Source organism: Narcine bancroftii, chromosome 2 (genome assembly GCF_036971445.1).
Source record: "Narcine bancroftii isolate sNarBan1 chromosome 2, sNarBan1.hap1, whole genome shotgun sequence".
In the NCBI taxonomy this organism is placed as follows: domain Eukaryota; kingdom Metazoa; phylum Chordata; class Chondrichthyes; order Torpediniformes; family Narcinidae; genus Narcine; species Narcine bancroftii.
This window is the reverse complement of record NC_091470.1, coordinates 345,545,942-345,567,765: the sequence shown is the minus strand read 5'-3', so window position 1 is coordinate 345,567,765 and position 21,824 is coordinate 345,545,942. Positions and strand designations below refer to the sequence as shown.

The window sequence follows — 21,824 nt, the reverse complement described above, 5'->3', positions numbered from 1 at the left end:
TTCCAGCAACACAAACATCTTAAACACAGTAGATGCAGCACTTTTGAACAACATGACGTGGACTATTGTTGCTGGGAGATATATTTCAATATTAAGCTTTCAAATCTGTTTTGACTCGATGGTGTGGATAGCAAAGATTTCACTACCATTCTCAGTTTTGACCTAGAAAATAGATTGTAACACATTTTTTTAAAAACACTATTAAATTGAAAATCAGTTCAGCAGTGTTTGAATATTTTTAGGTCAAATATGTTAAGGCAGTAAATTTAACTGGGCACTTCCTGTCCTGAATCTTTTTTCTTTGGCTTGGCTTCGCGGACGAAGATTTATGGAGGGGGTAAACGTCCACGTCAGCTGCAGGCTCGTTTGTGGCTGACAAGTCCGATGCGGGACAAGCAGACACGGTTGCAGCGGTTGCAGGGGAAAATTGGTTGGTTGGGGTTGGGTGTTGGGTTATTTCTCCTTTGTCTTTTGACAGTGAGATGGGCTCTGCGGTCTTCTTCAAAGGAGGTTGCTGCCCGCCGAACTGTGAGGCGCCTAATACACAATTCTTTCATCTTGAATGCCCATGATAATGATCAACCTCCTTTGAGGCATTGTAGGGAATTGTATTTTACTCCTTGCTGACTTCATTGTAAGGCACATTAAAGATCTTAAATGCACATTGCTGCCCTGAGAGACAGGTTGGTAAAATACCAACCGAAGGCACCAATTTGAGACTCTCTACCCTTATCCACGTAGCTGAAGGAGAGAGTCCGGGTCAGGAGTTTTCCAATTTCTCTCTCCCCCGGTCTCCTTTCTTGAATCTCTGTCTCCCTTCCTCCAGCTTCCTTTCTCCCATCAGAAAGCTATTCAGCCCTTTGCTCCTCTTAAGCTTGTTTATCTTCTACTCTCCCACGTGTTCACGTATTACCTCTTACCTGGTAACCTGTTTTCCTTCCCTTCTCCTCCTTTACCCCTCCCCCATTGTTTGTATTCTGTCGTCTGCCCGATTTTCTTTTTTTTAAAGCAGGGCTCAGGCCAGAAACATCGACTGAGAATTGTATTTTATGGATGCTGTGTGACCTACTTTGTTCCTCCAGCCCCTTTTGTTTACTGAGCAGCCGGAGGAACTCAGATGGCACTCTGGGGTATAAATAGTTAGTCATTGTTTATTGAGACTTGACCACTTTGCAGTGGAATGAGGTACTGCAGGCATGACCTCACTGTGCAGGACAGGCTGGCCCACCTCCTGTACCTGTATCTCCTCACTGTTAGAGCCCTAATCTCCTCATTCCTGTCTTGGACATGAACCAGCACCATGTAGAGGTATGCCAAGGTTTTCTTATTAATAAAGTCTTTGACTTCTTCCTTTGTGCCTGTGAGTTGTCATTGATTGTGCCACAATTTATTAATCAGAATTTTAAGTGCCATGGACAAGACAATTACACTGGAGAAGCTGGAAACCAATCCAAAGGAACGAGAGGCCTCCGTAACGTTCAACATGTGGCTACATTGCTTGAAGGTCTATATGAGGCGCCACAAGATTACAGCCAATGGTGATTGATATGACCTGCTCTTCACAATGGTGGGCCACCGGCGTACCAAATAATACGTGACTGAAGAGTACAACAAGGCAATGGCCCTACTACGACAGCAATATGGAGCCCCGATGGACGTTATGTATGCTGACATTCAACTGGGCACCTGACGCCAGAGCCCTGGTGAGTCAGTCAACAATTTCATAAGGGCCATGTGGGAGCTGGAACAAGACTGCTGGTGCCAGGATGTACTGCAATGACCTACCAGTATGGAGCGTATTTGTGATGGGCTAGTCGCGGCCTTCTGTTCCCAACACATGAGGGAGTGATGCCAAGAGAAGGGTGACTGGTCTGATTGGTCAGATGGCCTGAATGCTGGAGACTGCCCAAAATAATGTGGAGGCCTACTCAGCAGACCACACGACCAGTGTCACCATCTTGGGCCGACCCGCTTCCGGCTTCATTTCCGGTGGCTGAGAATCGAACATCCGGAATGGGGCATGACGGCACGGATTCCACCATGTGCAATCCATGGGGAGGCGGCCACCTTCGTGGTATCCCAAGTGGCCATCTTGGCGGTTGCCATCCCAAAGATACAGCAGCAGTGACTCAGACAATGAGCTGATGTTGGCCTCCATCAAACTGGACCAGAGTAGACCACACCTTCTGGGGCAATTGATGATGGACATTGAGGTAAACGGCCACACCATAGGCTGACTGTTCGACACGGGAGGCACTGAGAGCTTCACACTCCCGGGCGCTGCCCAACGTTAATCCCTGATGGTGTGGCTGGCAAAGTGCAAGGTAGCACTAGCCTCTAAATCCTCTCCACAGAAATCCATGGATGTTGCACTGTGACCCTAACTGTGAGGGGCACGAAATATAAAAACTTCAAACCATCATACTGGGGCTAGATTTCCAGTGCCAGCTTAAGGGTGAGGGTGTGCTGATACAATTTGACAAACCACCCCCCCCCCACCCCCAGGAGGCCCTGCCCAGAATAGGTCCAATTGTACAGCAGAACAATGGGAAGGGCATCTGACCTGCAGCTTGGCCACCCTCCAGGTCCCTCTGTCCCCATATCTCACCCTGGACTGCAAACCAGTTGCCACTAAGAGCAAGCAATACAGCTCCAGGGACATGGAATTCATAAAAACAGAAGTGGGGTGATTGCCCTTGGAGGGTGCAAGTGGTGGTTGTGAAGAGTGGAGAGAAGTACCAGATGGTCATAGATTACAGACAGACCATCAACAGGTTCACCTTATTAGATGTCTACTCTCTTCCCTGCATAGTCGACATGGTGAATGCGATCACCCTGTTCAAGGTCTTCTCTGCCATAGACCTCAAATCAGTGTATTACCAAATTCCAATTCACCCAGAAGACTGGCCGTACATGGCATTTGAGGCAAACGGCTGCCTCTGTCACATCCTATGGATCCCATTAGGGCTCACAAAATGGGGGGGTGGGTCATTGTTCCAAAGAGGGATAGATCACATGGTGGATGGCAGTAAACTAAAAGCTACTTATCCCTATTTGGATAATGTCACCATCTATGGCCATAAGCAAGAGGAACATGACAAGAACCTGCAAAGGTTCCTGGCCAATGCAAAATCCCTCACCCTCACATGCAATAAGAAAAAGTGTGTGTTTAGCATCAAGTGGCTGGCAATCCTAGGGAACGTGGTAGAGAACAGTGTCATTGCCCCTTTCCCTGGGCACATTCACCCATTTCTGCAACAACTTCTGCCTCAGTACCCTAAGGTGCCTGGGGTTCTTTTCATATTATGCCCAATGGATCCCCAACTATGCCAAAAAAGCCCAATCCCTGGTGAAAACCATCACCTTTCCCCCATCAGCAGGCCCATAAGGCTTCCAAAGGCATCAAGGACAAGATTGCCAAGGTGGCAGTTCATGCCATTGATGAATCCGTCCTGTTCCAAGTGGAGAGCGATGACTCCAACTTTGCCCTGGCTGCCACGCTGAACCAAGCAGGCAGGCCAGTGGCATTTTTCTTCCAAACCCTCCAAGGACCTGAATTCAGGGAATCCACCATCAAGAAGAAGCCACAGGCTATAGTGGAGGCCATGTGTCACTGGAGGCACTACTTGGCTGGCAGACCATTCACCCGGCTGATGGACCAGAGAGCCATCACTTTTATGTTCAATAACAAACTGGGGGAAAATTAAAAAATGACAAAATCATGAGGTGGAAAATTGAGCTGTCCACCTATCTTGCATCGGCCGGGCAAGCTTAGTGGGCCACCCGATTCCCTGTCCAGGGGAACTTGCATCAGGGTGCAAGTAGATCGCTTCCAAGCCCTCCATGATAGTCTCTGCCACCTCGGGGTTACAAGGCTCTATCATTTTGTTAGAGCCTGTAACCTCCCCTATTCAGTTAGTAGAGGAGGTCAGGGACTTGACTCACAATTCTATCATTTTGTTAGAGCCCGTAACCTCCCCTATTCAGATAGTAGAGGAGGTCAGGGACTTGACTCACAATTGCTCTGTCTTCCCAGAATGCAAGCTGCAGTTTTATCAACCAGAGAGAGTACAGCCCATCAAGGCCACTTGCCCCTTTGAACGTCTCAGCATGGACTTCAAGGGGTCCCTCCCATCCACAAATTGGAATGCGTACTTCCTGAATATTGTGAACTAATATTCATGTTTCCCATTCGCCATCCCCTGCCCTGACATGAGCACATCCACGGTCATTAAAGCCCTCCATGCCATCTTCACCCTAGTTACAATCATATATATTCATAAGTGAGGAGTTCCAGAAGTATTTCCTTTCCAAGGGCATAGCTACGAGTAGAACCACCAGCTACAACCCCCACAGGAATGGGCATGTGGAAAGGGAGAAACATTATGTTAACTTTTATTGAATTTAGCACGTTTAATCGCATAATGGTGCTGACACATCGCATTAATTCAAATGACTAATAAATGATTTCCCACTGATTTTCATTTGTACTCAGCATCTGATTGCCTTCTGTGTTAGTGTCCAACAATAGTCAACAGCATTGATGGATTTCCAGTTTTCCTGATATTCCTTTTCCACAGTTGCAATGTCCTGCTGGAAACTGTCAACATGTTTTTCACTGACTGCACCAAGATCAGCAGGGAAGAAGTCCAAGAGCGAATCGGAAAATGAACTTTCAGTGACATGCTACACAGTCATGATTTTGTATGCTTGAATTCAACTTAAAATATGGCAGGAAATCACAACAATTAGTTGCATCTTGAAACCAATAGTGTTCAGGAAAAAAAATCTTTGCTGTCCATTGTTATTAGAAATAAATGGAATCTTTGTTATTTATTTGCAGTTTATAGATATCTTGTGTATTCTTTTAAAAAAAAATAACATCGCACATACGCATCTTGAACCTTATGCAAGGGGAAATTATTGTTCGTACAATCTCTGTGTATCAGTGGAGATCTAATGGCAGTTTTTGAGATGCTCAATCCAATTTGGGCCACCCATCTAAATAAAGATCATATATGCTGTAAAATTGTAAACAGTAATGTTCCTGACTCATCTGGTTGCAATCAGTCAATCTGTTCTGACTGCGCAGCTGAGCTTAGTTTTATGGTATAAACAACTTAACTGATAGATTTGTGCATGTCAAAAAAAAACACATTTTACCTGGCATGTGTTATCGCTTTTCCAATTTAAATGGCGGAATCTTATCAAAAGGTTTCAGTCATTAAAATTATCATCCTTGAATGATTTTCATTTATAGCTTGACGTTTCTGATCTTCCGACAGTGAATCATTATTATGTTATCTCCACCTGCTGCTACCTCTCACTGGCACGAGATAATGACTGTTTGATTTTGTACACCAAGTGTCCTGGGTTTGAAATAGCAATGAGAAAGGCAGTAGGTTCTATAATGGATCAGTTATTGTATTGATTGGTCCAAGTTTACTAGCCCCAGGCCTTTGGAACATGCTGTTTCTTCCAGTGTTTACCGGGCACCATTGCCCATCTCTTAATGAATGAGAGGTCCAATGTCGAGTACTGAATGCAGGGTAATCGATAAAGTTGAAAGACATAGCATTAAGGTAAAGGTTCCATTTTTGATTCTTAATACTACATTAAGAATGTAATATACATGAAATTCTTTAACTTTGTTTACTGTAAGGAAGACGGAGAATTGCCACTTTGTTCAGTGCCCTCCACAGAAATGAGACCCCAGCGAGGAACAAACTCATGACCCCTGGTTTACAAGACCAGTGCTCTAACCACTGAGCTATTGGAGCCTAAGGGGCATTGAATGCATGGTTATGAAGCATGGAAAGAGCAACACATGGTCGTGCTGCTTTTTTGCTCATGGACTGGATGTAGATTCCCAAGGAATTAGTGTCAAGGCTGATACCTTCTTTGATGTTTTATTAATGGCCTAGAGACCAGGAGTGGCCAACCTTTTAATTTTTAATGTAGGCATACAGCACAGTAACAGGCCATTTTGGCCCAGGAATCTGTGCCGCCCAATTAACCTACACCCCTGGTACATATTCGTGGGCCAAAATGACCTGTTACTGTGCTGTATGTCTACATTAAAAATTAAAAGTTTAGGGGTACACGTCTCAATTTCTAGCTTTGAAGATAACACAAACTCTGGCATAATTGTGAAACAGGTAGTGATAAATTGTGGCAGGGCACAAGAGACCGCAGATGCCGAAATCTGAAGTAAAATATAAACTGCTGGAGGAGCTCAACAAAATGAGTAGCATCAGTGGAGGGGTGGGGGTGGGTGGAAAGGAATTGTCAAGTTCCCGGTCAAAATCTCCAGCAGATTGTTATGTGTCACAGACAAATGTTGATGGCAGAGAAATAGCTGTATTTTGAAGGAAGAATTAGGGTAGTGAATATGAATAAATAACACTGTTCAAAAAGGGTTGTAGAAGTTGTGGATTGGGAACAATGAATGTATGTCATTGAAAGTGGCAGGACAGTTTGGGAAAGGTTTATCGTGCGTAGTAATTAGTGGAACAGAGAGGGTAAAATCAGAGAACTTGTGCTGAGCCTTGGGCAGCACATTGGAGGTGCTAATAGGGATGTTCCTTCACAATGCCAGGGACTGGAATTCAATCCTTGGAGACTGTCTTCGTGAAGTTGGCATCTTCTCCCTGTGACCACATGGGAATGCTCTGATTTTCTCCTGTATGCCAAATATGTGTCAATTGATTGGTTATTGCCCCCAATGTGGCCGGAAGAATCTGGGACAAAAATGTGGGGAAATTTTTTTTTTAATGTGGAAAATGAGATGGTCCATCACTTTCATTCAAGGAAATGGTTCTTCACTCGTTGAGCACAGTGCAGGTTCAGTGGGCATGTTTCCCGCTCAAGAACAGAGGGACTGAAGAACATTTAGGCTGTCCCCATTGGATTCCAAAGCAGGTAACAGGAGCCAATAGCTACTCCTCAGCCAGCCCTTGTAAGCTCCCTCAGTTAAGTGGTGATAGATTCTCTTGGTTTTTAAGGGGATGATCTGCCCCATTAACTTTCAGCCTTTCGAGTTAGGCAGGATGTTTCAAGAAGGGACTATTATAGATGCAGTCTTTTGGTGTCAGTGGAGATGAGTACACTGCCTAACTGCCTTATTTGGTAAATGCTCACAATTTTTTTATTCTTGAACTGTATTTTCATTGCTCTGTTTGAATGATTTTCATTTATTACTGAAGCGTCTTTAGCTCATTTTGGAGAATTTTTAAAAATTAATCTGTCCATTGGGGATTCAGGCAACTACCTACTCTCAGAATTAAAGTATTACTAATTTATGATTTCATCCTAGTGTTTTTGTCTCATTTGTCTGGCTGTTTTCTTTGGCTCCATTTATTTTTAGAGTTCCATATTTACAGTATTCTCTGGTACAATTTTAGATTTCATGTTTTGGCTGATTTTTCTCCTTTAGCTTGCTTTATGCTGATGTTTAACAGTTCCCACAACTTTTCTCTTGCATGCCCCCGAGTTCAGAGCTCGCGTTTTTCTGTGGTATTGCGAACTATCTTTCAAGTAGGATAAGACTTTGACCCATCTAAACCATGAGAGTGGGCACTTTCACCTAATGTTCCACAGCAGTGTCTTATATTTATGCATTGCTCCGCAAGAAGAGTGGTCAAATGTTCAAAGCAATGGAGAATACAGGAAGGAATGAAAAGCACAGAAAATAAGACCTGTCCAAATAGATAATCAGCACATCTTTCTGCATTCTCATTTCCATTGCCCTCAATGACTAGGCTATCAGTATTCATGAGTTATGTGCTATATAACTCGATGACTCTAAACTAAAATAACATTTCACATGCAGACCTTAAGATATTGGAATGCAGAATAAAGATTAATTGCTTTTAAACTGCATTATTGCACCAGATTAGCCGTTTCTCATTTTAAAAAAATGCTAAATCGATATCTCATCTCTCTCCCTCTATAATTAGCTTAAATGCTTTACATTACTGCCAAGTGCCTGAGACTGTTTGCCACAACCTCGGCTCTTCAGCCTCATTGCCTCAGCCACAGCCATAGGTCCCATTTGTAGTGTTAACTCTGGCTCTAATGTCCTTAAGAGAATCAGAAACAGAATTTATTGCCCTGAACAAGTCATGAATTTTTTTTTGCTTTGCAGCAGCTTCATGGAGCGAATATTCGTGACAAAAATAAATAAAAATAGTGCATGAAAAGTTAAAGAAAGTAGTCTCTTTGGCTTGTTCAGGAATCTGATGGCAATGGGGAAGAAGCTGCCCTTGTGCTTTAGGCTCCTGTACCTCCTGCCCGATGGCAGCAGAGTAAGGGCATGACCTTGGGGTGGGGGTCCTTGAGGATAGAGGCTGCTTTCTTAAGACGTTGTCTCTTGTAGATGTCCTCGATGGAATGAAGTCTGGAGCCCGTGATGTCACAGGCCAAGTTAACAACCTTCTGGAGTTTTTTCTTGTCCTGAGTGTTGGCGTCTCTGTACCAGACATTAATGCAACCAGCATGAATGTCCTCTATAGTACACCTGTAGAAATATTTGAAGGCCTTTGGTGACATACCAAATGTCCTCAGACACCTCACAAAGTATAGCTGCTAGTGAGCCTTCTTCGTGATTGAATTAACATGGAGGCTCAAGGACAGATCCTCGGAAATGTTGCCACCGAGGAATTTGAAGTTCTGAACTCTCTGAGCCCTTGATGAGGACTGGATCATAAAGTCCACAATAATCTCCTTGGATTTGCTAACATAGTGCACAAGGGTCTTGGGATAACACCACTCAACGGAACTGATTTATCTCCCTCCTGTACACTTCCTCATTGCCGTTTGTGATTCTGCCAACAACCATGGTGTCATCGGCAAATTTGGAGATAGCATTGGAATTGTGTCTGACCTCATAGTCATGGGTGAGTAGAGCAGTGGGCTAAGCACGCATCCTTGAGGTACACCTGTGTTGATAGTCAATGAGAAGTAGACATTGCTTCCAATTCATATTGGCTGTGATTTTCCGAAGAGGAAGTCAAGGATCCAGTTGCAGAGAGGGGGGTACAGAGGCCCAGGATTTGAATCTTGTTGACCAGCACTGAGGGAATAATGGTTTTGAAGGCTGAGCTGTAGTTGATAAGAGCAGCCATATGTATGAATTGGTATTTTCAAAGTGATCTGGAGCTGAGCAGAGAGTCAATGATATCACCTCTGCTGTGGAGTGATTGAGATGATGGGGGAATTGCAGTGGATCCAGACCTTTCCTTAGGTGTTTGTTCATTCTGGCCAGGACCAGCCTCTTAAAGCATATGGGCGATAGTTGTTGAGGCAACTCACACTACTCTTCTTGGGATGATTGAAGCAGGTGGGAACCTCCGATTGTAGCAACGAGAGATTGGAAAATGTCCATGAATACTCTGGCTAGTTGGTTGATGCAGATTTTCAGTACCCAGCCAGGTATGCCATCAGGGCTTGATGCCTTGTGAGAGTTCACCCTGTTGAATGACTTTCTGATGTGGGCCTCAGACACAGATATCACAGGGTCCTTGGACCTTTGCAGGGATTCTTGTAGGCACTGTTGGATTCTCCTTCTCAATGTGGGCATCGGAGGTGTTTAATATTAGAAAAGTCACAAGCCATCTTATTCTTGGACGTGAAAGCGATGCACCACATTGAATTGGATTAATGAATGTTGGGCACATATTGAAGATATATTCACCAGTTTAAGAATCTTGATCTATAGATTCTCTGATAATGGTTTTGCAAGTTCCAATGCCCAAGCCTTTTTAAACTTATCGTGAAGTATTGGATGTAATTTCAATAATCAATCATATATAATTCCAATTAATCCTTTCTGAAAAGGAGACAATTAAAAAATACTATTGATAAGATGTGGTGGATGTACAAATGGAAAGTCTGGTAATATGGTATTTAAGAATTTTCTAATCTGTAAATAACTAAAAAATGAGTATTTGGTAATACTTTCCAGCTGTTCACAAAACATTAAAAAACCTTCCTTAAATAAATTTGCAAGGGAAGTAATACCTTGTAGCGAGTTGTGAGCGAGCGCAGCGAAGAGACTGACATCAGGCTGTGAGCTCAAGTATCACAAGTGGTTTGTTTTGAATTCTGCACTGCAGCCTTTTACCTGGTCCTCGGTCCCACCCCTAACATCCAGCCGCTTGCGTCCCAATGACGCAAGCATGTACGTGACCTTTCAGTCTGGACCGGAAGAGACAGTCCTGTGACGCCATCCTTGCAATGGCTGTCCCACTGACTGTGCGTGACAAGCAGGGCCGATCCACCTTTGCAAACATGTGCGTCGGCGCAACCTTTGATTTTCCATATAGAATATTGATGGTCAAAAAAAAATTGAGAGCTAGCATTAGATAAAACAAAAGTTATTTTAAATTTTAAAAAATCCTAAAATTGAACCAGATTTGCAATATATATTTGAGTATTGGATTAGATATATTCTTATTCTTACCTACTCTTTGATTGAAACCATATATTAACAAAGTTGGGAACATCTAGTTGAGGGAGGGAGAAACGGATTTAAAAAAGTAAACTTTGCTGTCACATTATGTTGCAAATAAAGAATTATTTTATCCAGCTTTTTTTTCTCTTTTGGCTGTAACTTTCCTATGCTACTATATTTTTGTTCACTTTTGCCTGTGCCCTTCATTGTTCAATTCCACTCAGCAAAATTTTCTTTAATAGATAAACCAATTTTGGAATTGTTCTTTCTCTTTGCTGTTTAGCGCAGTATTAGCACAGAATATAAAATTCTGGCAGGACTGGACAGAATGGATGCGGAAGGGATGTTTCCAATGGTGGGGGAGTCCAGAACCTGGGGCCATGGTTTGAGGATAAAAGGCAAACCATTTAGAACTGAGATGAGGAGGAATTTCTTTACCCAGAGGGTGTGAATCTGTGGAATTCATTGCCACAGAGAGCAGTAGAGGCAGGTTCATTGAATATATTTAAGAGGGAATGAGATATATTTCTTCAGTATAAGGGTATTAAAGGTTACGGAGAGAAGGCGGGGACGGGGTACTGAACTTTAAGATCAGCCATGATCTCGTTGAATGGCGGAGCAGGCTCGAAAGGCCGAATGACCTACTCCTGCTCCTATCTTCTATGTTTCTATGTTTCAGTTCCGTTAAACTGATGTCAGTATGAGAGGACAGTGTGCACCACTTTCGCATTTGGTTGGCTCAGATGATTAAACTGCCCTTGTAATTATTATAACATTTTTATTGTTGGTTTTAAAATCCTCATTCTTATTTTATAATGTGCCCATGCCTTTGTTCTTTTCTAACTGTAACTTTTATTTCTATAAACCCTTGTGATTCTCCTTTAAGTATCTTGGCCTAACTTCTGGAATTGTCCTTCCGATACGCAAGATCACAAGATATAGGAGCAGACGTAGGCCCATTAGCTCATCTAGTCTGCTTTCTAATTATGAGCTGATCCATCCTCCCACTCAGCCCTATTTCCTGACTTCTCACCATAACCCTTGATGCCCTGACTAATCAAATACCTGTCAATCTCTGCCTTAAGTGTATCTGACGGCCTTGCCTCCACGGCCACCCATAGCAACAAGTTCCACAGACTAATGACCCTCTGGCTAAAGAAATATTTCCTCATTTTTGTTTTAAATTGAACCCTTTTATCCTGAAGTTGTTCCCCTACCATATGAAACAATCTTGCCACATCTGTCCAGGCTTTTTAGCAATCAAAATGCCTCCATGACATTCCTTCTTTATCATTTTGTACTCCAATGAGTACAATCCAAGAGCCAACAATCATTCCTCATACGCTAACCCTTTCATTCCTGGTATCATTCTAGTAAATCTTCGCTGAACCTTCTCCAATGCCTGCACATACTTTCTCAAATGAGGTACTCAAAACTGTATTCAATACTCCAAGTGAGGTCTCGCCAGTGCTTTATAGGGTCTCAACATTACATCCCTTCCTATCCTCGAAACATCTCTTATTTTGAATATATTTCAACATTACTCAGTGGGAAATCTTGTTTGAAAATATTTTCATGAATGATTTCAAATTAAGGTATATTTTCTACATAGTCTCCATGAGAAAAAAATTGGATCACTAAGTAGAGTATATCATTTCTTTGGCTGCTTATTTCAATTTGCTGTGGTCACTCCCATGAAGGAATATTGGGGTTATTTGATTGGAAGAAGGTGTGAATTATATGCTTGGTAATCTCATATATGTTGGGATGAGCTGCATTAGTTGGGGAGTGATAGGGAGTTGGAGTTGGGACTGTATTATCTTGGGGAGTTTGGTTTTCCCTGCATACTGTGGAGGGAACATTCAATGTCGGGCAGTGGTTCTCAACCTTTATCTTTCTACTTAAGTAATCCCTAGGCCATCGGTGCTCTGTGATTAGTCAGGGATTGCTTAAGGTAGGATGTGAGTGGGAAGGGAAGGTTGAGAATCACTGCTCTACATCCAATGGTTACAGAAATATTTTGCTTCAGAAAAATTGTCATTGGCCCACTTCTGTTGGAATTATGAAGCTGTGCACATAACGAGTCAATGAGGTACAATTAAAACATTGGTTTTCAAACATTTTCTTTCCACCCACATCCTACCTTAAGCCATCCCTGACTAATCACAGAGCACTTATGACATAGGGAATACTTAAAGTAGGGTGTAAGTAGAAAGAAAAAGGTTGAAAAACACTTGGTGTAGATGTTTTTGTTTGAGGTTCTTGTCCTGTGAACTCTAATTCACTTGATATTAGGCCTGTTACTGTTGGATATAAGTGTTGATGGGAGGGGTGGAATTGTGGTGGGATAAACTTTGGTTCTCAGTTAGTATTAAAAAATGATTGAAAGCTGGTCTCGGCATTTCATGAATTTTGGCCAGAAAGGTACAAATAGTTCTCACCTTGCTCAGAACAAATTTCATGCTGTGAATCAAACATCATCTGAGTATCTGTTCTTTATTTGTTGAGTCAGCCCAGCAAACATTTTGTTTTGCACAGCATTTCAGCCAAATGCTTGTCATTTCTTACCTAGTGTGAATGTACCCTACAGCAGATATTGGATGCCAGTTGAAAGTGGAATACAAGCTACCTTTTACTTTGCTCTCTCTAGTCAAGTTTGCATCTTAATTGTTCTCACCAAAAGCAGTTAGTTAATGGATGAGAGAGGTGTGGGAGGTTATGGGCTGGGTGTGTGTTAAATGGGACTAGGTGGGAAAAGGTGTTTAGCATTGACTAGAAAGGCCGACTGGCCTGTTTCTGTGCAGTAATTGTTAGATGATTATATTTCTGCCCCCAATGTCATAAAGGCCATCACATGTGGGAAATATATTTGAGAAATGACAATGGTGTTTATGGTGGATGGTGATAAAGAGTGATTGGTTCATATTACTGCTGCTTGGAACTTGTAACAGAAACAGATACAAACATGAGAAAACTGGCATGCTTTTTTTAAAAAAGTGGAGTAGGAAGTAAATAGACTTTTATTAAAACAAATCTTCAGCATAACATCTGATAATTCTGTGACTAACTATACTGCTTCTGAGACCTTTGCAGTTGAAAGTCACACTGGAGATGAATTATATGTAGAGTACCACTATGGACAAAATTTGGTGGAATTTTTTAGTGAAAAAAATGATTGGGCAAACAAAGCAAAATCCTTGAAATGTCAGGAATTAAAATTCCCAGAGTACTAAAAGGGTCAGGAATAGGCCCAATATTTCTCCACAGAATTGTACACAAAAGTGCTGGGGAAACTCAGCAGGACGTGCAGTTTCCATGGATTGACGTTTCAGGTGGAACCCTTTAGGAGCACTGAATATCAAGCAGAGCCTGAGTTCACATCGGATCAGGTCGGACTGATTTCGGCACACCTGAAGAAGGGCTCAGAGCTGCAACAACAACTGCCTCTACCTGCTGAGTTTCGTCAATACTTTTGTGTAGTGTACAAAACCTCGACATGAAGATTTCCTGAGTACCCTTAATATTTCTCCACTTCAGGTTAAGTCAAATTTCAAATGTTCAGTATTCTGGTGGCACAGTTAGTGCAGTGGTTTGCACAATGCTATCACAGCGCCAGTGACGTGTTCTTTTCCTTCTGTAAGGAGTTTGTGCGTTCTCCCTGTGTTTATGTGGGTTTCTTCAAGGTGCTTCAGTTTCTGCCCACTTTCCAAAGGCATACAGTATAACATAACATAACATAACAATTACAGCACGGAAACAGGCCATTAGGCCCTTCTAGTCCACACCGAACCAAACACCCCTTTCAGTCCCACCTCCCTGCACAATGCCCATAACCCTTCATCTTCTTCTCATCAATATACCTGTCCAACCTTTTCTTAAATAATACAATTGACTCCGCCGCCACTATTTCTCCCGGAAGCTCATTCCACACGGCTACCACTCTCTGAGTAAAGAAGTTCCCCCTCATGTTACCTCTAAACCTCTGCCCCTTAATTCTTAACTCATGTCCTCTTGTTTTAATCTTTCCTCCTCTTAACGGAAATAGTCTATCCACATCCACTCTGTCTATCCCTTTCATAATCTTAAATACTTCTATCAAATCCCCTCTCAACCTTCTACGCTCCAAAGAATAAAGACCTAATCTGTCCAATCTCTCCCTACACTCTAGATGCTTATCCCAGGTAACATTCTGGTAAACCTTCTCTGCACTCTCTCCACTCTGTTTATATCCTTCCTATAATTAGGCGACCAGAACTGCACACAGAACTCCAAATTAGGCCGCACCAACGTCTTATACAATCTCAACATCACCTCCCAACTCCTATATTCCATGAAATGATTGATAAAGGCCAGCATACTAAAAGCCTTCTTCATAACATAACATAACATAACAATTACAGCACGGAAACAGGCCATTAGGCCCTTCTAGTCCGCACCGAACCAAACACCCCTTTCTAGTCCCACCTCCCTGCACAATGCCCATAACCCTCCATCTTCTTCTCATCCATATACCTGTCCAACCTTTTCTTAAATAATACAATTGACTCCACCGCCACTATTTCTCCCGGAAGATCATTCCACACAGCTACCACTCTCTGAGTAAAGAAGTTCCCCCTCATCTTACCTCTAAACCTCTGCCCCTTAATTCTTAATTCATGTCCTCTTGTTTTAAACTTTCCTCCTCTTAACGGAAATAGTCTATCCACATCCATTCTGTCTATCCCTTTCATAATCTTAAATACTTCTATCAAATCCCCTCTCAACCTTCTACGCTCCAAAGAATAAAGACCCAATCTGTCCAATCTCTCCCCATACTCCAGATGCTTAAACCCAGGCAACATTCTGGTAAACCTTCTCTGCACTCTCTCCACTCTGTTTATATCCTTCCTATAATTAGGTGACCAGAACTGCACACAGAACTCCAAATTAGGCCGCACCAACGTCTTATACAATCTCAACATCACCTCCCAACTCCTATATTCCATGCAATGATTGATAAAGGCCAGCATACTAAAAGCCTTCTTCACCACCCTATTCACGTGAGTTTCTACCTTCAGGGAACGATGTACCGTTACTCCTAAATCTTTCTGCTCTTCTGTATTCCTCAATGCTCTCCCATTTACCACATATGTCCTATTCTGATTCTTCTTACCAAAATGAAGCACCTCACACTTATCAGCATTAAATTCCATCTGCCATTTTTCAGCCCACTTTTCTAAGCAGCCCAAATCCCTCTGCAATCCTTGAAAACCTTCTTCATTATCCACTATTCCACCTATCTTAGTATCGTCTGCATATTTACTAATCCAATTCACCACCCCATCATCTAGATCATTAATGTAAATAACGAACAACAATGGGCCCAATACAGATCCTTGAGGCACACCACTGGTCACCGGCCTCCAACCTGACAGACAAATATCCACTACCACTCTCTGGCCTCTCCCTTTCAGCCAATGTTCAATCCATTTGACTATCTTAAAATTTATACCTAAAGACTGCACCTTCCAAACTAACTTTCCATGTGGTACCTTATCGAAGGCCTTACTGAAGTCCATATAGACAACATCCACTGTGCTACCCTCATCCACATTCCTAGTCACCTCTTCAAAAAATTCAATCAGATTGGTCAAACATGACCTTCCTCCCACAAATCCATGTTGAGTGCTCCTGATCAGACCCTGTCTATCCAGATGTTTATAAGTACTATCTCTAAGAATTTTCTCCATTAATTTACCTACCACAGACGTCAAACTTACAGGCTGATAGTTGCCAGGCTTCCTCCTTGAACCCTTTTTAAATAACGGAACCACATGCGCAATGCGCCAATCCTCCGGCACTATCCCCATATCTAATGACATTTGGAAAATTACCGCCAGAGCCTCTGCTATTTCCTCCTTCACTTCTCTCAATGTCCTGGGGAAGATCCCGTCTGGTCCCGGAGACTTATCCACCTTTATATTCTTCAAAAGCCTTAAAACTACACCTTTTGTAATCTCTATATTCCCCATATTTACCCAATTTGCTTTTTTTATCTCACATCTGCCAATATCCTTCTCCTTAGTGAATACCGAAGAAAAGAAACTGTTCAATATCTCCCCCATTTCTCTAGGCTCCACACACAGTTTTCCGCTCTGATTTTCTAAGGGACCAATTTTGTCTCTAGCTTTCCTTTTAACATTAACATATTTGTAGAACTCTTTTGGATTAGTTTTCACCCTGCTTGCCATAGTTTCCTCGTACCTTCTTTTAGCTTTCCTAATTCCTCTCTTAAGATTCCTCTTACATTCAATGTATCTTTCAAACAACTCCTTAACTCCATGCTTCTTATATCTAATGTACGCCTCCCTTTTTCTTTGAACCAAGTTTCCAATATTCCTTGAAAACCACGGCTCTCTCAAACCTTTTGCCCCTCCTTTTAACCTAACAGGAACATAAAGTATTGTTAGGTTATTGATCAAGTTAAGTAATTGGGGGTGCAAGCTCGTAGGCTGCAAGAGGCTGTTTCTGTTTCTCTGAATTAATTTCTTTTTCTCGGTCGTGCTTAGAGCTACTAAATAATAGCATTAATTTTTTTATTTCTTCCTCGTATTCATTTTTGAGGCTGTAAAAGTCTCACAGTTTAGGTTCAGTGAACTGTGAAATTAGTCTGGATTTGAACAGGGTCAGGGTCACGTGGGATGGCATATTTAGTCCTTAGAGGAGAGTTTAGAGGACCACTGGCCATAAGAATAATATTAATAAAGCAAACGGAAAGGTTATGAAGAGTTACACTAGGGGGGGGAAAAATGCCCTCCTGTAATTCCCAAAACGTTTTACAGTCAAGCCACAGAATATGCTGGCAAATCAGCAGGTTTCTCTAATCTTTCTTTCCCGTTCTGTCCTCCAGATATTACCAGGTGCGCACAGCACTGAAGATCCCACCCCGAATCCCTCACAGGCTGATAGCTACGCTGACAGGACCCACAGGTAAGAAAATGGAATACAGACTGCTGAGCTGGTCAGTTGCTGCCTCCTACCAGACATGGGAAACGTGGCAGCAATTTATTGAGAATTGTTTCCATACGATAAGGATGCTCTTTGTCCCCTTTCTCATTTTTAATGCAGCCTTCACCACAATTTCTGTCAGTATTTTGGGTGAAATTCTAAACAATATGCCACATTTTGTTTCTAATCTGTCATTACAACTGCTGCTTTATGATGGTGTTTGGTACCATTGTTGCTCTATTCACCTTGTCAGAATACCTATATTTTGTGCTTCCTTTGTTAATGCATGCAAACAATTCACCCTTGCCTGTGTCTTTGCTTTCGAATATGAGTTGATGGACAGCACTCAGAATGCAGGAGCTGTAGACTTAAGATGCTGAAGTCAGTTTCTTGGGTTATAACAGTGTCATAACAGTGCAGAGGTAACTCAGTTGTGATCTGTTATTAGAGCTGTCAGTCAAGGGCATGACTAGGACACCATTTCCAATCAGCTGATCTGGCCATAGCAGGCCTGCACAGCAGATGCTGCAGTGAGCAAGGGTACGCTTTATGTCAGAAAAGCATCTGGCATCTGTCCTTGGTTAATGTTGGTTCACAGCACGAAGCTTCAAACCTACTGTGGCTTCAGCAAGGTGCTGAATGTTCTGGCATGTATACAGTGATTAACAGCTGGTGGGTAGAATTCACAGTAAATACATCATTAGAACTCAGTTGTACCTGAGGGTAGCTTTTATAATTCAATACATTTTCGTATAATTGGTTAAGTTGAGAGAATTATATATTTTTAATTAAGCTTTCCTTCTATATATTGGTCAAATACTTTGACACTGTTGTGATTAACCTGTGACAACCTCCTGCAGTGAATTGACAGCTGTTGACAGCCAGGTTTTAGAATTAGCAACTGGAAGTTTAACAAGTGTTTACCAGTAACCTGCTGTGTTAAAGGAACGTAACATTGCAGAACTGACATAAAAACAAATGTAATAGTGTCACATTGAGAGAAAGTAGACAGATTGTTTGATTTTTTTTAAATTTAGAGGTGCAGCATGGTAACACCTTCTGGCCCACAAGCCTTTGCCATCCAAATACACCCATATGAACAATTAACCTACTAACCCCATAGTCTTTGGAATGAGGGAGGATACTGGAGCACCTGGAGGAAACTGACGCAGACTCAAGGGCAGTGTACAAACAACTTGCAGACAGAACCGGATTCAAACCCAAGTCGCTGGCGCTGAGGGGTGTAGAGAACAAAGGAGACCTCAGTTGAAATGAATGAAGGGATATGACCATGGAATAAGTATTTGAGAAATAGGCCATCAAGTCCCACAAATTCATAACATTACAAAATGTCATAACAAAAAGTCATAACAAAGTACATAACATTACAAATGTTATGTACAAGTTGAGTCTCCATCCATTCTATCCCCATCTAATTATCAAAATGCAACATCTCACACTTGCTTAGACTAAACTCCATCTGCCATTTCTCTGCCCATATCCTGTTGCATCCTTAGATATCATCTAGAACTCTACCAATCTTTGTGTCATCTGCAATCTTGCTATCCCACCTGCCTACTTTCTTAACAAATTCATTGGGTGCATGAATATGCAGGGAATGGAAGAATATGGATCATGGGTAGGCAGAAGTGATTTAGTCTAATTCACTTCCAACACAAACATGTGGGCTAAAAGGCTGTTCTGTGTTGTACTATGTTCGATATTCTAATTCCTTCCCCCCCCCTTCATATGCTAATCTAGATTCCTTTTAAAACTCATAAATATTACTAACATCTATTACTCCATGTAATTTTACATTCTAACCAAGGAAAGAGATTTATTCTGCATCACGTTTCTCCTCAATCTTGATGACAATCTTGTGTGAATTGCTTCTGTGCTTGCTCTTTTCCATAAATCGAAACATTCTGATCTTACACAGCGATTGCAATTAGCAGCTTGAAATATATATAGCCTGAGTTGGCAAAATAACAGCCAGAGAAATCTGTGTAAGCACACTTGCAAAGAACTCTGATTCTAGCCATTAGTTTCTGAGTGAGGTAAGAAAAGGAGAATACTTTTTAAAATAAAACCGTCATGATTGACCCCTACTAGATTACTATGCCAGCTTCTGTTTCACTCAAGAAATGTAACAGAGCAAAGGTCTCAAATCATTTGTTCAGGTAGGTTCAAAACTACCAGACCAAGTTCAGTTGGTAGGATTCTTGCCCCAACTCAGAAAATTATGTGTTCAAGTGTTGCATTGTTTCAGATGCTGTATTTTGGATGTAATATTAAACTTGACATCCCATTTTCTCTTGGTCAATAATGAAGAAATCCATGTCTGTGGCGGCCTGCAATTGCGGAGATCGGGCCGGCACATCACGCGGCAGCAGATGCAAACAGAGATCGCTAAAACGACACCCAGAACAATGAACCAGCGGGGGTAGAAGCTGGGGCAGCCCTAAAATAGCATTGGTTAAGCTGCCCAACTAACTCAGCAGAAACAGCCTGGGGAAGAAGGGCATTCATATACATGGATGTTCCCACCCGCTATTGTTATTCATACGGCTGACTCAGTCAATCAGCAAAAAACGGCAGGAACTTGAACAGTAAAAAAGCAGCCTTTCCAGTCCTAATAAAGGAGAGAGCTTAACCTCCCACACTGTGTGTGTTTCTTTGTAGCAGTCGGCTACAGGCCAATAGTTACATCCCGAAAACACGGAGGTTATCGGATTATCATATTGCTGTTTAGGTGTAGTTTTCTGAGTGTAAATTTGTTGCTTTGTTTCCTGTATCATATGGTAAATTGAATGAGTCTCTGCACATGGAATTATAGTCAAGGGAAGGAGACAGGCTATTCAAGAAGAAAATTTAAAACAATAAATTCTCTAGTATCTTAAATGACATTTTGTTTCTCTCCACCCAGCAATAATATTCTTTTGGATTCAGAGGCCAGGTCACTCACTCAGATAGAAAGGTCTTACACCACAAATCCTCCTAAAGGCTTTCCCTCCAATAATTTGTGAGAGTCAGCTCTGGAGTCAAGCATCTGGGTTTGTTGTGGGGAAATGGAGAAAGTGACGTGAAGAGTGATCTATTTGAGAGTGGTTCAGAGTTCAGAGCAACTTCAGATTAAATGGCTGTAAGACATAAGAACATAAGAAAGAGAAGCAGGTGTAAGCCATCTGGCCCATCAAGCTTGCTCCAATATTCAATGTGATCATGGGTGATCTGATGATGCATCTCCACTTACCTGTCTTTTCCCCCATATCCCTTAATTCCCTTACTATGTAAAATATATCCAGCCTTGTTTTAAATATATTTACTGAGGTTCCCTCCACTGCTTCAGTGGGCAGCAGATTCCACAGATTCACTACCCTCTGGGAAAAGAAGTTCCTCCTTATCTCTGTCCTAAATTTATTGCCCTGAATCTTAAAGCTATGCTCCCTAGTTCTGGTCTCCTCTACCAAAGTAAAAAAATACTTGCCTTTCTCTAACTTCCCTATGGGTTTCATAATTTTATGTTTCTATCAGATTCCCTCTCATTCTTCTAAATTCCAGCGAGTGTAGTGTAGATGACACTTTCCTAATTTCAAAGTATCATCTTCCAAAGCATCAGCTATGATAACCCCAAATTTCTATCTCTTTAATCCAACAAACCAAACTCTGTGGCTGTTACTTTACGTCATTTTAATTCATTGATGGAACAGATAAACATTTTGCATAGTTTCACCACAAAACTTTCATAAAGGAGAATAACAAAGCATTTACTGTATAATTGAGACACAAAGATATATAGTGATACAAAAAGTTTGAGATACAAATTTTCAAAGAAAAATTTCTCATACACTTCCTTCACATCTTGTAGAATGAATAGCAAGCACTTAGCCTGGGTGGATATTACATCATAGTCACTATGGTAACACTACAAACAATAATTCTCTGAAAGAGACAGGCACAAAACTAACTAACAATAAAAAATACAAGGCTTTAATCTTTACATGCAGTCCCAGAGGACTCTATCTTTCCTCATAGGCCAACCCTTTCATCCCTGGAATCAATCTGGTGAATGTGAATCTCCTCTGCGCTGTCTCCAAAGCCAGTACATCCTTCCTCAGGTAAGGAGACCAGAACTGCACGCAGATGCAGTCTCACCAGTACCCTGTACATTTACAGCTTAACCACCCTACTCTTAAATTGAATCCCTCCAGCAATGAAGACCAATATTCCATTTGTCTTCTTGATTGTCTACTGCACCTACAAACCAACCTTTTGTGATTCATGCACAAGCACTCCAAAAATACTTCTGCTAGAAGATAAGGCAAGTCTCCTTCCAATAATGCAGAAGCTATCATTGTTTTTAAGATTAGGGACTGTTTATCCC

At 41.8% G+C, this 21,824-nt stretch overlaps 1 protein-coding gene across 1 annotated transcript in view; it reads left to right on the top strand.

The window, feature by feature from the left end:
* fam135b (family with sequence similarity 135 member B) overlaps positions 1-21,824 on the top strand; it is a 409,679-nt gene that overhangs the window by 103,177 nt on the left and 284,678 nt on the right. The window contains exon 3 of the mRNA XM_069922246.1: positions 17,343-17,422. Within this exon, the coding sequence (XP_069778347.1) occupies positions 17,343-17,422 (80 nt within the window). The remainder of the gene's footprint in view (positions 1-17,342; positions 17,423-21,824) is intronic.